A 13,887-nucleotide genomic window follows, 5' to 3' on the forward strand; every position below is an offset into this window, starting at 1 on the left:
GTTAAGCCACCCTCGAAGGGGCTTCCGAGGTGAGCGGTATCTCACCAGACTCCATCCTAAAGGAAAGTTCACTACAAAGATGGCACACTGGCTAATTTCTAGGGAGCATGTGGATTGCATCTTAGGTTCTAGTGGATAGAAAAGATCTGGAGTCTTCAATGTACCTAAAGTCAAATTATTTTTGAGTTTATTTCTTAAAAACAGGTTACTGACTAACTAACTCTCTTTTGAAAAGAAGAGGCATGGACGTTAGTTTTAATTGTGACGAGTGCAGGGAAGTGGAAGACACCAAGCATTTTTTTTTTTCAGGTGCCCTGTTGCTAAGCAAATTTGGTTAATCCTGGTCTTAATGTTCCTACGCTGGATTCTAGCAATACAAGTATTGTAGACTAGGGGGAGAATTTGTGCCTTCTTAATGGGGCATCATCAAATAGAATTTTACCTATGGATGTGGCCTTAATCCTTTGTTGTTTGTGGAAGACATGGCAACATCAGAAGGGTAATTGAGTGCTGTCATGAGGTTTGTGAAGGGCTCAAGTTGAATGTGCATTACTCCTATGCTTTTAGAGGCAGACATGGCAATGGACTGGCTAGCTAACTATGGACGTTTGAACCTATCTAGATATTAGAGGAAAAGATGATTCAGATATTACCCTCTTCAAGGCATAAGCATAGTTTTCAAGGCGCCAAGGCGAGGCTAGGCGACCAAGGGGCGCCTAGGCCTTGCCTAGGAGATTAAATCAGAAAATAGTAAGCTTACGTGTTTCTACCCTTCATGAGCTAGTAAGAACTGAAGAGGGCATAGCCCCTGTGTTTTACCAAGAAAAGAAAGAGAACTTGAGGAGAAAACAGCAAGGCAGAACCCTGTTTTAGACCAAAAAAAGAAAAAAAGAACAAGGGGCTCCACTGCTGTTTTAGACCAAGAAAAACTAGGGAAACACTAAGAAAATGAAAAGAAGGGGGCAGAGCCCCTGTTTCAGATCACCAGTGAAGAGGAAAAATTGATGAAGAAACTCTGAGAAATGAAGAAGAGAAGGGGGTGGAACCCCTGTTCCAGATTACCATCGAGGATGACAAAAGTGCATGTAAAAGGGTGAAAGTTTTGTAGGAAAATGAAGAAGAAACAAAGGGAGCGGAGCCTCTGTTTGATTCCAAATAGAATCATGCAAAAAACGTGTGAAAAGACAAAAAAAAAGGAAGAACCAACAAAAAGGAAGAAAAAAAGGCTGAAAATGAAGAGGGTAGGAGGAAGAAAAGGCGGATTGAAAGCTGAGAAGAAGAAGATGATTCATTTGACTACCTGGCATATTCGAAGTTGTTTAGACTTCTTGTTGGTTATGCAGCATTGCAGCAACAGTTGGAGTTGGACTGTGTTTGAAGCACTAAAAAGACAGCACTCTTCTTCTAATAAAAAGAGTGATAATGTGTGATGGGTTCTATTTTAATAACAAAAACTAACCAATAAAAACTATTTGCAGCAAAAGAAAAGTAAAAAACAATATAAAATATTAAAGGATTAATGTATTAAAAGATGTATTAATGTGTCTTGCATCTAGTCTAGGCGTGCGCCTTGGAGTTAAGTGCCTGCCTAGTCGCCTAGGTGTGCGCCTAACTGACTGGGCGTGCACCTTATACAAACTTTGCATGGCGTCTAGGCGAGGCGAAGTTTGAAAACCGCCTAGGCGCCTAGGCGTCGCCTTGACAACTATGGGCATAAGATGTAGGTAGGAGGGAATATACCCACTCCTAACAACAGGTTCACATTTTAAGAGGATTGGGGCGTTCCTTATGACCTTATAAGCAAAGACAGAGGGATGAAAGAAGGCTTAATTGTGTGGTGGCCAGAAATCTTTGGCAGTTCTTTCTCGATTCCTCAGTTGGAGGCAAAGTCATCTGGACTCCCCCTCATTCTGGTATAGAGTTATCAACTCTTGACAAGGGCTAAAGATGATTTCGGGTAAGAGAGGAAGCTGTTTCTAGAAAGCAGTTGTTCATGCTGTTATGTGGAATATCTGGGAAGAAAGAAATAGGAGGTTATTTGAGGAGAGCTACTCCTCCTTGGAGGCTCTTCGAGATTGCATTCTGGCCAACATTAGTAGCTGGATGGTGAATAGAAAAATCTTTGAGGGTATCAGTCGGAATGACATACATAGTAACTGGCCTGTTCTACTATCAACCTCTCCTTTTCACCCTCAACCTCCTTATAATCACCTCAAGACAAGGCTGAATTTATTTTAAACTTCAATGGCAGTTTTAGGAGAGCCATTGTTAGGCCCAGTGGAGGAGAAGAGCCACACGGTGTAGACCAGGCCCATCAGGCCCAGGCGCCAGTCCATAAAAGTCAAAGGATCACGTGAGTGACACTACCCATCACCCATGTGTATAACCGACGGCCACGTTTGTTAAATTGATTATGTACTGAGAGCATGCACTGAGAGTGTCAGAGTCGGTTAGAGGGCAGCTGGCCATTTGCTATATAGGCCATTTTCTTAAATACATGAAGCGAAGAATCATTGAGATATTCTTTACTTTCTTCCTCTCTTTTCTCTCTCTCTTTCTCTCGTCTCCTACCTCTCATCCATTTCAGGAGGGCGAGCTCCCTCGAAACAGCTCACTAACCTTCACACAGTAGCGTGGTTTATCAACTGGTATCATAGCCTTGCTGTGATGCCATCCACCAGAGTGTCATCAGCCGAAGAACGGATCAACCGAGTAGAAGGAGAAGTTCGGTAGACTACCAATGAACTGAGAGAAATCAAAGAAACTCTCTCAACATTGGTAGGCTAGTTCGAACGGATGTTAGCAGCTCCTAGATCCACGGAGACTGAAGGGTCCAGCAGTAGTGGCGTTTGAGTTTCCTCTGTATTCAGGTGATGATCCCACCCCTTGGATTTACCGAGCCGAACGGTACTTTGAGTTCCATGAGACCCCGGCGGATCAGAGGGTCTCCATTGCCGCCATACATACGGATGGTGAAGCCATCATGTGGTACCATAAGACCCACCCCCAAACCACTTGGTTGGACCTTACTGAAGCTTTATGTGTGAGGATCGACCCCTCTGGATGTGAAAACTTCCATGAGTCTCTCTCTCGGATGAGACGAACAGGAACGGTGAGGGAATACCACCCGGATTCATGGCTGGCCGGAGGCTGCACTGGTTGGGTGCTTCATAGGGGGACTGAGAGAAGACATACGATTAGAGGTGAATACCATGCAGCCTACGACCTTGATGGCAGCAGTTGGGCTGGCCAAGCTTCAGGAGGAGAGATTGGACCAACTTAAGAAGTTGGCCTCTACTTCTTAATGGGCCTCAGGTGGGCCTGACTCAGAAGGGACCTTACCTCAAGGTGGAATCGAGACTTGGGCCTCTACTTCCAACCCCGGTTACTCCTAAACCAGTACCCCTACCAGCCCTGTCGAACAGAAGACCAGGAGCAATGACCCTCTCGTATCGGAAGCTATCCTAGACAGAAATGCAGGCCCGCAGGGAGAAGGGCCTCTATTACAATTGCGACGAAAAATTCGTCCCAGGCCACAAATGCAAAGCCCAACAGGTATTTCTTCTACAAGTAGAAGGAGAGGATGACTATGAGACCCAAACCAGTGACCCAAAGGTTCAACAAATGGAGGTTATTCTAGAAGTAGAGTACTGTGTTATATCACTTCAGGCTCTAGTTGGATACCAGGCCCCGAGGACCATGCGAGTGCAAGGTTTCATTTCAAGGAAGAGAGTGGCTGTCTTAATTGACAGTGGTAGCTCTCTAAATTTTATTACTCTGCAGCTGGCCTGGCAACTTGGGTTAGTGATAGAACCTGTCTCCCCGTTTGTAGTGAATGTCGCCAATGGCCATCAAATCTCTTGTGATGGTAGGTGCAAGTCAGTAGAGTTGAAGATCCAGGGGTACCAATTTCACGTGGATTTACACCCGTTAGTATTCACTGGGGCAGACATTGTCTTGGGTATACAATGGCTTCGGTTGCTAGGCCCGGTGGTATGTAATTGGGCCGACTTGACAATGCAGTTCAGTTATGAAGGGAACTCCTACCTGCTAAAGGGGATTAAGGCTCAGCCCATAACTGCTGACAGCCTACAGGTGGTTCTCAAGACCTGTCAACAAGAATCCATTCCATAACTGATGAGCATGGGCTTTAGGCCTACTGGGCCCATTCCACTCACAGGAGACACTACCCACACCCCAAGCCAAGCCCAACAGCTCCAGCTCTTGCTGCAGTCCTATTCTGATATCTTCCAAGAACCAACCTCATTACCACCCACCAGGGACCATAACCATCGGATTCCTATCCAGCTCGGAGCCCCACCCGCCAATGTCAGACCCTACCACTACCCCCATTATCAGAGGGTAGAGGTGGAACGTATGGTGACGGAACTGTTACACGAAGGATTCATCAAGCCCAGCAGCCCCTTTTCCTCCCCAGTGTTTTTGGTAAGAAAGAAGGATGGGAGCTGGAGGTTCTATGTGGACTATAGGGCCTTGAACCACATCACGGTCAAGGACAGGCATCCCATACCCTTGATTGAGGAGCTATTTGATGAGTTGGGCCGAGCTAAATACTTCTCTAAGATGGATCTGCAATCAGGTTACCACCAGATCCGGGTCCACCCCGAAGACATTCACAAAACGGCTTTCAGGATCTCCGACTGACAGTTTGAGTTCCTAGTGATGCCTTTTGGGCTGACTAATGCTCCCTCTTCATTCTAGCACCTCATGAACAGGATTTTCAAGCCTTATCTGTGCATATTTGTCCTAGTATTTTTCGATGACATACTCATCTACAGCTCTAGTTGGGCTTCCCATTTGGAACATTTACAGTGTGTATTGGACCTTCTACGGCAGCATCAGTTGTTCGCAAGTCTTCAAAATGCTTGTTTGGGCTCACTCAAGTCAGTTACTTGGGTCATATTATTTCTGGAGGACAGGTTTACACAGACCCAGAGAAGATTAGTTGTATGACTTCTTGGGCCCGCCCCAGCTCTCCACGCGCTCTCAAGGGGTGCCTTGGGCTGATGGGTTATTACTGTCGGTTCATTAAGGGGTATGGAATTCTTGCCGCTCCCCTCACATGGCTATTGAAGAAGCACTCATTTGTATGGGATCAACAAGCTGAAGAAGCATTTCAGGCCCTCGAGGACGTAGTAACCACACCACCAACATTGGTCCTTCCAAACTTCGATTTGGAGTTTGTAGTAGAGGCTGATGCCTCAGGTAAGGGGATTGGAGCTGTGTTAATGCAACAAGGCAGAGGCCCTTAGCCTATTTCAGCAAGGCCCTTTCAGCCTAGGCCCAAGCCAAGTCCACTTATGAGAAGGAGCTCATGGCCATTGCCTTGGCAGTCCAAAGATGGCGGGCCTATCTATTGGGCCGAAGGTTTACTGTCAGGATGGACCACCGCAACATTAAACATTTGTTGGAGCAACGAGTTTTGGGCCCAGATCAGCATAAATGGGCCTACAAACTAATGGGATTTGACTTTGCAATCAAATACAAATCTGGGGCTTCTAATGCAATAGCAGATGCACTCTCTAGAGCTGGTGAGTTTAGCTTGATGGACCTTTCACAACTGACATATCCGTTATCTTCCCAATTGAAACAGGAAGCCCATGATGATCCTCACTTAGTTCAAATACGGGCCCAGATCATTGAGGATGCAACACGGGTCCCAGGCTAACTGTCCGGAACGACATACTCTTCTACAAGGGCCGAATGGTGGTTTCTCGGGAATCCAAGCATCTCCAGGAGCTGCTTGAACTCTTCCATAGTTTGGCCCAAGGGGGACACTCTGGAGCTCTCCGCACCTACAAACGCTTGGCAGCCCATTATTATTGGAAGGGTATGAAAAAGATGGTGCAAGAATTTGTGGCCCGTTGTACTATTTGCCAGCAGCAGAAATATAGCACACAGACTCCGGCTAGGTTGTTGCAACCTCTACCTATTCCAGATCAGGTATGGGACGAAGTCAGTATGGACTTTATAACTAGACTGCTCACATCCCAAGGGAAATCAGTGGTGTTGGTGGTGGTGGATTGACTCAGTAAATATGCTCACTTCATCAGCCTCTCACGTCCCTATTCAGCATCTACAGTGACCCAAGCCTACATCCGGGAGGTAGCCAAACCGCACGGGACACCACATTCCATATTAATGGATCGGGACCCCCTCTTCATGAGTGCCTTCTGGAAGGCTTATTTCACAGTTCAAGGGGTTCAGATGTTGCATTCTACCAACTACCATCCACAGACGGATGGACAATCCAAAATCGTCAACCGTTGCTTGGAGACGTACCTAAGGTGCTTTGTGGGTGATAGGCCCAACAGTGGGCCCAGTGGCTGCTCTGAGCTGAATACTGGTATAACACCACGTTCCAGGTTTCAGCCGGGACGACACCCTTTAAGGGTGTTATACGGTTATGAATTCCCTTCCATTCTTCCGTATGAGCTGGGTACCTCATTTGTTGGAGAGGTGGAAACACAGTTACAAGCCCGGGACAATACTATTAAACTCCTCAAATTCCACCTACACCAGGCCCAGCAACGAATGAAGTTAGCCTATGACAAGAAACATCGAGAGTTGGAGTTCTCAGTTGGAGATTGGGTTTATCTGTGGCTCCAACCCTATAGACAGACCTCCCTGGCGAGAAGGCATCCCAGAAACTGTCTCCTAGGTACTTCGACCCATTTCAGGTGGCAGAGCGAATTGGGCTTGTGGCTTACCGTCTCCACTTACCTGTCGGGTGCCAACTGCACCCCGTCTTCCACGTCAGCCTCCTGAAGCCATGCCTGGCTTCCACCGATGTTACCAGTTCCACCCTTCTGCAATTCACAGAGGAAGGGGAGGTGATGTTTGAGCCTCTAATAATCAGAGATCTACGTTGGGTTCGCAGGGATGGTAAGGTCTTTAAACAAGCACTTGTCGTGTGGTGTGGTTTACCTCAGGAAGATGCCGCATGGGAAGATTATGAACAATTGCATCACCAGTTCCCTATGCTTGACCTTGAGGACAAGGTCATTCTTGAAGGAGACGAGAATGTTAGGTCCAGTGGAGGAGAAGAGCCACATGGTGCGGACCAGGCCCATCAGGCCCAGGCGCCAGTCCATAACAGTCCAAGGATCCCGCGAGTGACACCACCCATCACCCTTGTGTATAACCGATGACCACGTTTGTGAAATTGATTATGCACTCAGAGCATGCACTGAGAGTGTCAGAGTCGGTTAGAGGGCAGCTGGCCATTTGCTATATAGGCCATTTTCTGAAATACGTGAAGCAAAGAATCATTGAGATATTCCTTACTTTCTTCCTCTCTCTCTCTCTCTCTCTCTCTCTCGTCTCCTACCTCTCATCCATTTCAGGAGGGCGAGCTCCCTCGAAACAGCTCACTAACCTTCACACAGCAGTGGGGTTTATCAGCCACTGACAGATCAAAGGCTGGAATTGGAGGACTGATTCAAAGAGCAAATGGAGATTTGATTTGGGCGTATAGTAGTCCAGCCAAGGCAGAAGATGCTTCTGATGCCGAGGCAAGGGCCCTCCTGGAAGGCCTCAGAATTGCCAAATCACAGCAGCTCAGCTGCATTGCAGTGGAAGGTTATTAACTGGGCTTCGGGACAGATTCTAGACCCGTGGAAACTATCCCATCTGTTGTTAGAAATCAGGGAGCTTGCCTCTTATTTATACTGGAGCTTTAGATGGATTTGTAGAGAATTAAATCATGTGTTGATAATCTAGCTAAATCTGGGCTGGGAAGGGATTTTTTGTATAGCTCGAATACGCTGCCTTCCTAGAGGGCAGTCTCTTTGATTTTGTTGTGCTTATTAAAAGGCTTGTACATCTCCCCCTTTTTGAATACTTAATGATTTCAGTTATCTTCTCTCAAAAGAAAAAAAAAAGACGGAGAGGGATGAAGCTCTGCTACATAGGAACTTGAAGAAAGATATAGAAGAAAGCCCTTTTGGATTCATTCATCCAAATTTGACTATTATTAACCTCAGGGGAAATGAAATATCCTTTAAGGTTGTGAAGAAGAAAAACAACTTGGATACCTACCCTCTTAGTCTTTTATGTTCCCAAGGGAACCCAAGTTCCTAGATTGAACATGGAAAGTGACATGGGCATGCTTACCTATTTCAAAAGAATATTGCAGAGTATATCTAGTGTCCATATGGTATCTGGTGTCATATTGGGTATACAGGTACCATGTATCATAGAAATGCCTACTTATCTCTTTAGTCACCCTTTGTTCATGGGTTAATTCCAGCCTCCAAACCCTTGCCACCTATACAGAATAATATCTTTTTTAGGCTTTTATTTAAATTAAAAATAGCAACTGTAGTAATAGTGAATACTGCTCCAGGAAAACAACACAAAGTGTGCATTGTAGGGCTAACATGGACAGAACTGTGGCTTATCCATTAAATTCTTGTTTGGTGGACAGTTTGGATGAGCCAAATATTTATCCCATCTGAAGAAATAGGCAGGATTGGGGGAGATTACTCAAGTTGAGCCTTTGGAATCGAACCATCAACCTATGATCTGATCATGAGAAACCAAGTGAACATAACAAAGAGAGACAAGCTGGTTAGATGAGGAATGGCTTACAATAACGGGATTATGGTTTGAAACTTGAAAGTAGCTCAAATTAGTGATAGAACCTTATAGTGGCATGTTTGATCCTGGTACAACCCAGTTTGACCTAGCAGTCCAGATCTGTCCCTAAAACACTGGTTGTCTTTGGTGAGAAACAGATTAAGGGCTGTGAGACTTGGGCTCATGTCCACATTTGGAACCTTACTCCCATCATTAAACCAAAGACTTTCTCCTTTATAGTTTATTAGAAGCATTCATACACATGGTAGTGAATTGCTTTATGCTAAAATGGTAGTGAAATTTAATGCATCAAAGCACATATGTGCTAGTGAAATTCAATATGTGTGTTTATTTTACATGTCTACCCACCATTTATCTTGCCAGTCTACTTAAAAACATGTTGATACTATGTTGTGATTAAAAATTTCTTGAAGTGCATGAGCAATGAATTGCAATCCTCATAGGTGGTTAGTGAAGTGGATCATATCTTTGGTTCCCCATCAGACTTGATATTTTCTTAATCCCGTTAAATGGTTTCTTTATTTCTTTCTTTGTTTTGTAATTAATGATTAAATAACTTTACAATCCCATGCTTTTGGTCTTTTTAGTGGGTAAACTAGATAATGTTCATGTTCTGATGTCTGTCCATTTTTAGTTTCAAAGTGAAACATATGAGAATATTTTCTGATTGAAAAGGAAAAACATCTGGGCATATTTTTACTCCTTCCCCATTCTGTAGCATTGTAGTTGTTGGCATGTAGCCTTATCCCTGTTGGCCAGTATTATATTTGATTTTCTTGGAGAGCATGTGTTAACATATATTCTAATTAAACTCTTTGGTTTGTACAGAGCAATGTGAAAAAGACAAGGCCCGTGTTCTTGTGCACTGCATGTCAGGGAAAAATAGGTCAATTCTTATCATTCTTGGGTGACGTGATCTTGATTGCTTATTCTTGTTTAGCAGAATTATCATTATGCAGGCTATTACAGGTCACCTGCTATTGTAATAGCATACTTGATGAAATGTAAAGGATGGAGACTTGCTCAAAGCTATCAGTGGGTGAAAGATCGAAGGCCATCTGTTGATTTAACATCAGGTTTTTATACACTTCAGCATACTGACTTATTTCTCTATGATATATTCATAAGGCTGGAAATGGAATTATGGAACCAAAAACAGGATTGCAGAAGCGCACTACTTTCATTATTACTACTGTTATTATCATTATCATTATTACTATTGTTATTGTTACTACTATTGTCTGTGAAGGATGGTAACATGCTTTAGGGGCTAGAAGACATTAAACAAATTATGGCATCTAACCACCTTAACAAGCAATCAATTAGAGTAGTGCAGAAACTGTATAGACCAAAAAAAAAAAAAAACAGTAGGACTAGTACGCCAATTAGAGTTAAACCAGCATACTGGTTACTATAGAAAGACAGCACTACCTACAAAGGCATCCCTGGTTCTAACATTAAAAACTGAAAATACTGAGCTGATAGCTGCAGCTTTGGTGTCCAAGCCGAGTGATAGTTTTGATTTTTTTTTTTTTTAGAAAAGATAGTCATTGCTAAGGAATAATTTAAAAGGTAGGGGTGCAACTTGGGCGGGCTTGAGTTGGGATGTTCTAAAATTTGAATGGACCCGGTCCAGAAACCTGGGCCTGATGCAGTGTAAAATTTTCAAATCAGGTACCCAACTTTCACCCCTATTAAAAGGTGGAAATTACATACCAACTGTGTATGTGCATGTCTGTGAACGCAGAAATACTTGAGTGCCTTATTTTTTGGGGTACAGAAATACTTTATTGTTGCCTGTCTAATCACTAAGGAATGGAAATCTTTATATGTAACTTGTCTTTCATTCTTTCACTATCTCTGGTAAAAACAATGTAAATAAATATCAGAGCTTGCTAACCTCAGAGCTTATTCTGAACAAGGCAGTAACTATTTGGGTAATTTGACTTCAACATCCTGATTCGGTTGGATTTGGCTCTGCATTCCACACTGAAAGCTTTTCAAATCGATCTCACTAAATAGAGATGATCTTTATGTAGAGAATGCAACTTTCAGAAATTGTCAAGGCTCTCAGCGTCAATGCCTTACACTTTGTGACATATCATGATGTGGGTATTACCTTTTTAGTTGAGTTTCACCGAGTAAATGTAAGTGGAAGTCATAGTTGCCAAGATGTAACAGTTAGAGTGTGTAGTCACCTAGGCACCTAAGATATGGAATAAGATAAAAAAAAGCTTTATTCTAGGTTAACCTCTAGTTCTATATACTATCCAGCAAGCATATAAATTGAAAATAGTAATTCTTTTTGTTAGATAATAATGAGTTTCACATGAAGACATGGTAAAACTTCATACCCTGAATAAAGTAATAGCATTTTGAACATACTACTATGACATTTTGTACTCAATATTAGAGTATAATAAGTATTTAATAATGCAATTTCCTGTCAAGAAGTTACTAGCAACTAGAGACTGTACTTTTTAGTAATAAAACATGGATAACTACACCAAAAAAAAAGAAGGAAAATAAAAGAAAAAGACAAAAATGTTCTCTCTCTCTCTCTCTCTCTCTCTCTCTCTCTTTCTCTTCCCTCCCTCCCTCCCTCAGAACTTTTGGATCCTTCATATCATAAAATGCTAGAATAAAACAAAAGCAACAAATGCACACACACACACACACGTAATGATAATATCAATTAACACTACCAATAAGATGCATCTGTAGTGATATATTATAATAAGGTGTCCACCCCTTGTTTTGTTTTTTTTTTCCTCCCAAGTGGTCACTTTGTTGCCTACATGGATAGCTTTTTTAACTCTTACATTTAGAGTAAGGTGCCTACTGCCTCTACAAGGGCACTGAGGTGATGCTGAGGCTGGTGCCAAGGCCATGCCTCGAGTCCTTGACAACTATGTTAGGACTTAGGAGATCCCGAAGTCTGATGAGCCATTGAGGTTTGGGACAGCCTGAGATGTCATGTCTTTATACATGTAATAGAAAAGTTGTGGGATCCACCACTTGTACTCAAGGTTTAAAATATCGTAACGTATTGGCCGATAGGTACAGTTCCGATAAAAACCTGATACATGGAACGTGTATAAATTATCTGTTCCGTTTTTTTTTTTTTTTTTTTTTTTTGTATGTATGTATCAGCCGATACAAGCCCGTATCGGTCTGTTTCAGATATGTATTGGATGATATGAGCCCGAAACAGGCCGATACAAACCGAATCGTTTCGGTTCCCCTTCTTCCATTAATTTGGTTAATGTATATTTAATACCGAATCTCTCTCATTAATGTAGTTTCATACTCTTATATTTATGTCTAATTTCTCCATTAATTAGTCCTATATTTAAAGCAAATTTAAATTCAAATTTGAATTTTAGCGCTTAATTCCATTTCTGCCATTAATTAGTCCTATATTTATCTCTCTCTCATTAATTTTGTTTTGTTAGTATCTACAAATATTAACAATAGCAAGACTTGAACCTTGGTCACTAGATTTTGACACCCATAACTTTGCCACTAAGCCACTCCGATTTGTTTGTTATAATTATATACATTTTTAGTTTTAAGTAAATTTCATCTTTTCTTAGTGGTGCTTATTAATAAATGCTGAAATTAATTATTAAAATTTATATACTAATAAATATTAAGATAAATTATATTGATTATTTGAAAGTTGATGTGTATACATTCACATTTTAGTTTTTTTTTTTTTTTTTTTTTGCTTTTTTCACATTTTAGTTATCCCATCATTTTTCAATGGTTATTAATTATATCTTGTTATGTCACATTTTATATAAACATTAAATTATGTTTTTTTACATTTAAATAACTTATTTACAATCATATAAAACTTGTAAGTATTGTTACTAATATATTTTTTATGATTTATTTGAATTTCTTATTATATTTATGCGTATCTTGATTTTTCGTCTGTATCTTTGCATATCTAAAACGTATCCTGATACATTTCTTAAAATTGTCTTTCCAATACACCTTGCATTTCCGATACTTTAAACCTTACTTGTACTATGGTTATTCTCTTGATATGTTATTTTCTGTTTGACTTTATTTCCATAACAACATAATACATCCATGGTTTAGATCCTTTGTTCATGTTGGTGGGACATGTTCAATTAGCAGCCCCATCTTGCATGATTTTCAGTCACCGTCACCTTGAAGCTTAATTATTATTATTATTATTATTATTATTATTATTATTGTTATTGTTATTATTATTATTTTCATTTATATTATGTATTGTTCCCGAGTTCTGACATCTCTGTCTGTGAATTGTAGCTGTACACCAGCAGTTGCAGGAATATGAGCAGAAAATATTTGGAGCAATTGAGAATGCCCCAACCCTGCCAGTTTTCCCTCTGTGCTATTCATCACAACTGGCTTTCAACTTCCCAAAGACTATTGACCCTGTTCCTGTGCCTACTTTCAACATGACTACTACAACATTCATTTTTGACCGTCCAGCCTTGAATATTCCTCCTCATGAGTTCACATTTGGAGCTGGTCTGAATGAAAAGAAAATGCTTGATATAGGCAGCAGCCTTCCGAATGGGAATGATACCACAATGGATGGCTCCTAATTTTGTACCTTTTTGGCAGTATCATCCTTTATAAAGAAGAAGAGCCCCAATCAACGAGCTTGCATAATAAAATTTGGGTACGAGAAATGGAGGGAAAAAAGGTTACCCCTGTTTGTGTGTCAGATTTGAATATTAAAAGTTTAAATCCTCCCCCACATTATGCCATGTTTTGGGTGTCAAGTGTTGTGGAAGTGCAACATCTCAGTCACTGATTGTCTTTTTTCTCTGTACGAGATGATTATACTGGAAGGGGCTTTTGTTTAGCTATTAATTATAGTATGTGCCAAGTACAAAAACAAATATAATGAAGCTGGTATTTTTGTATTGTAAATATACAGATTGAGACAGGCTCATACTTAATATATAATCTTAGTAGGATGCTTAATACAATGGACCTCTGTTTGTATGGAATGCCAAACTACGACAAATGAAAGGTTTATTCAATCACGCGTCATTTCAACAGTGTGGGTGATCCAGCTAAGGTTCAAAATATCGATATGCCCAATATGCTAGTATGGGTGTATCGGGCGAATCGTTATTATTTTTTTTATTTTTTTTTTCTGAAACCGGTTCAGGGGGTCAGTTTAGGGCTCTTCTACCCCCTGAAGCGGTCAGACTCCCCATACACCCACTATAGGGGCGTATTGGTGGGGTTTCA

At 41.5% G+C, this 13,887-nt stretch overlaps 1 protein-coding gene across 1 annotated transcript in view; it reads left to right on the plus strand.

Annotated features, from left to right (window-relative positions):
- The window catches only part of LOC104594141 (protein-tyrosine-phosphatase IBR5-like), a 45,669-nt gene extending 32,050 nt beyond the window's left edge, over positions 1–13,619 (plus strand). The window contains exons 3-5 of the mRNA XM_010254308.3: positions 9,451–9,508; positions 9,592–9,698; positions 12,928–13,619. Of these exons, the coding sequence (XP_010252610.1) occupies positions 9,451–9,508; positions 9,592–9,698; positions 12,928–13,229 (467 nt within the window). The 3' untranslated portion in view covers positions 13,230–13,619. The remainder of the gene's footprint in view (positions 1–9,450; positions 9,509–9,591; positions 9,699–12,927) is intronic.
- The last annotated feature ends 268 nt before the right edge of the window (positions 13,620–13,887 follow it).

The sequence above is a fragment of the Nelumbo nucifera genome, chromosome 1, assembly GCF_055504915.1.
Source record: "Nelumbo nucifera cultivar China Antique chromosome 1, China Antique-T2T, whole genome shotgun sequence".
In the NCBI taxonomy this organism is placed as follows: Eukaryota; Viridiplantae; Streptophyta; class Magnoliopsida; order Proteales; family Nelumbonaceae; genus Nelumbo; species Nelumbo nucifera.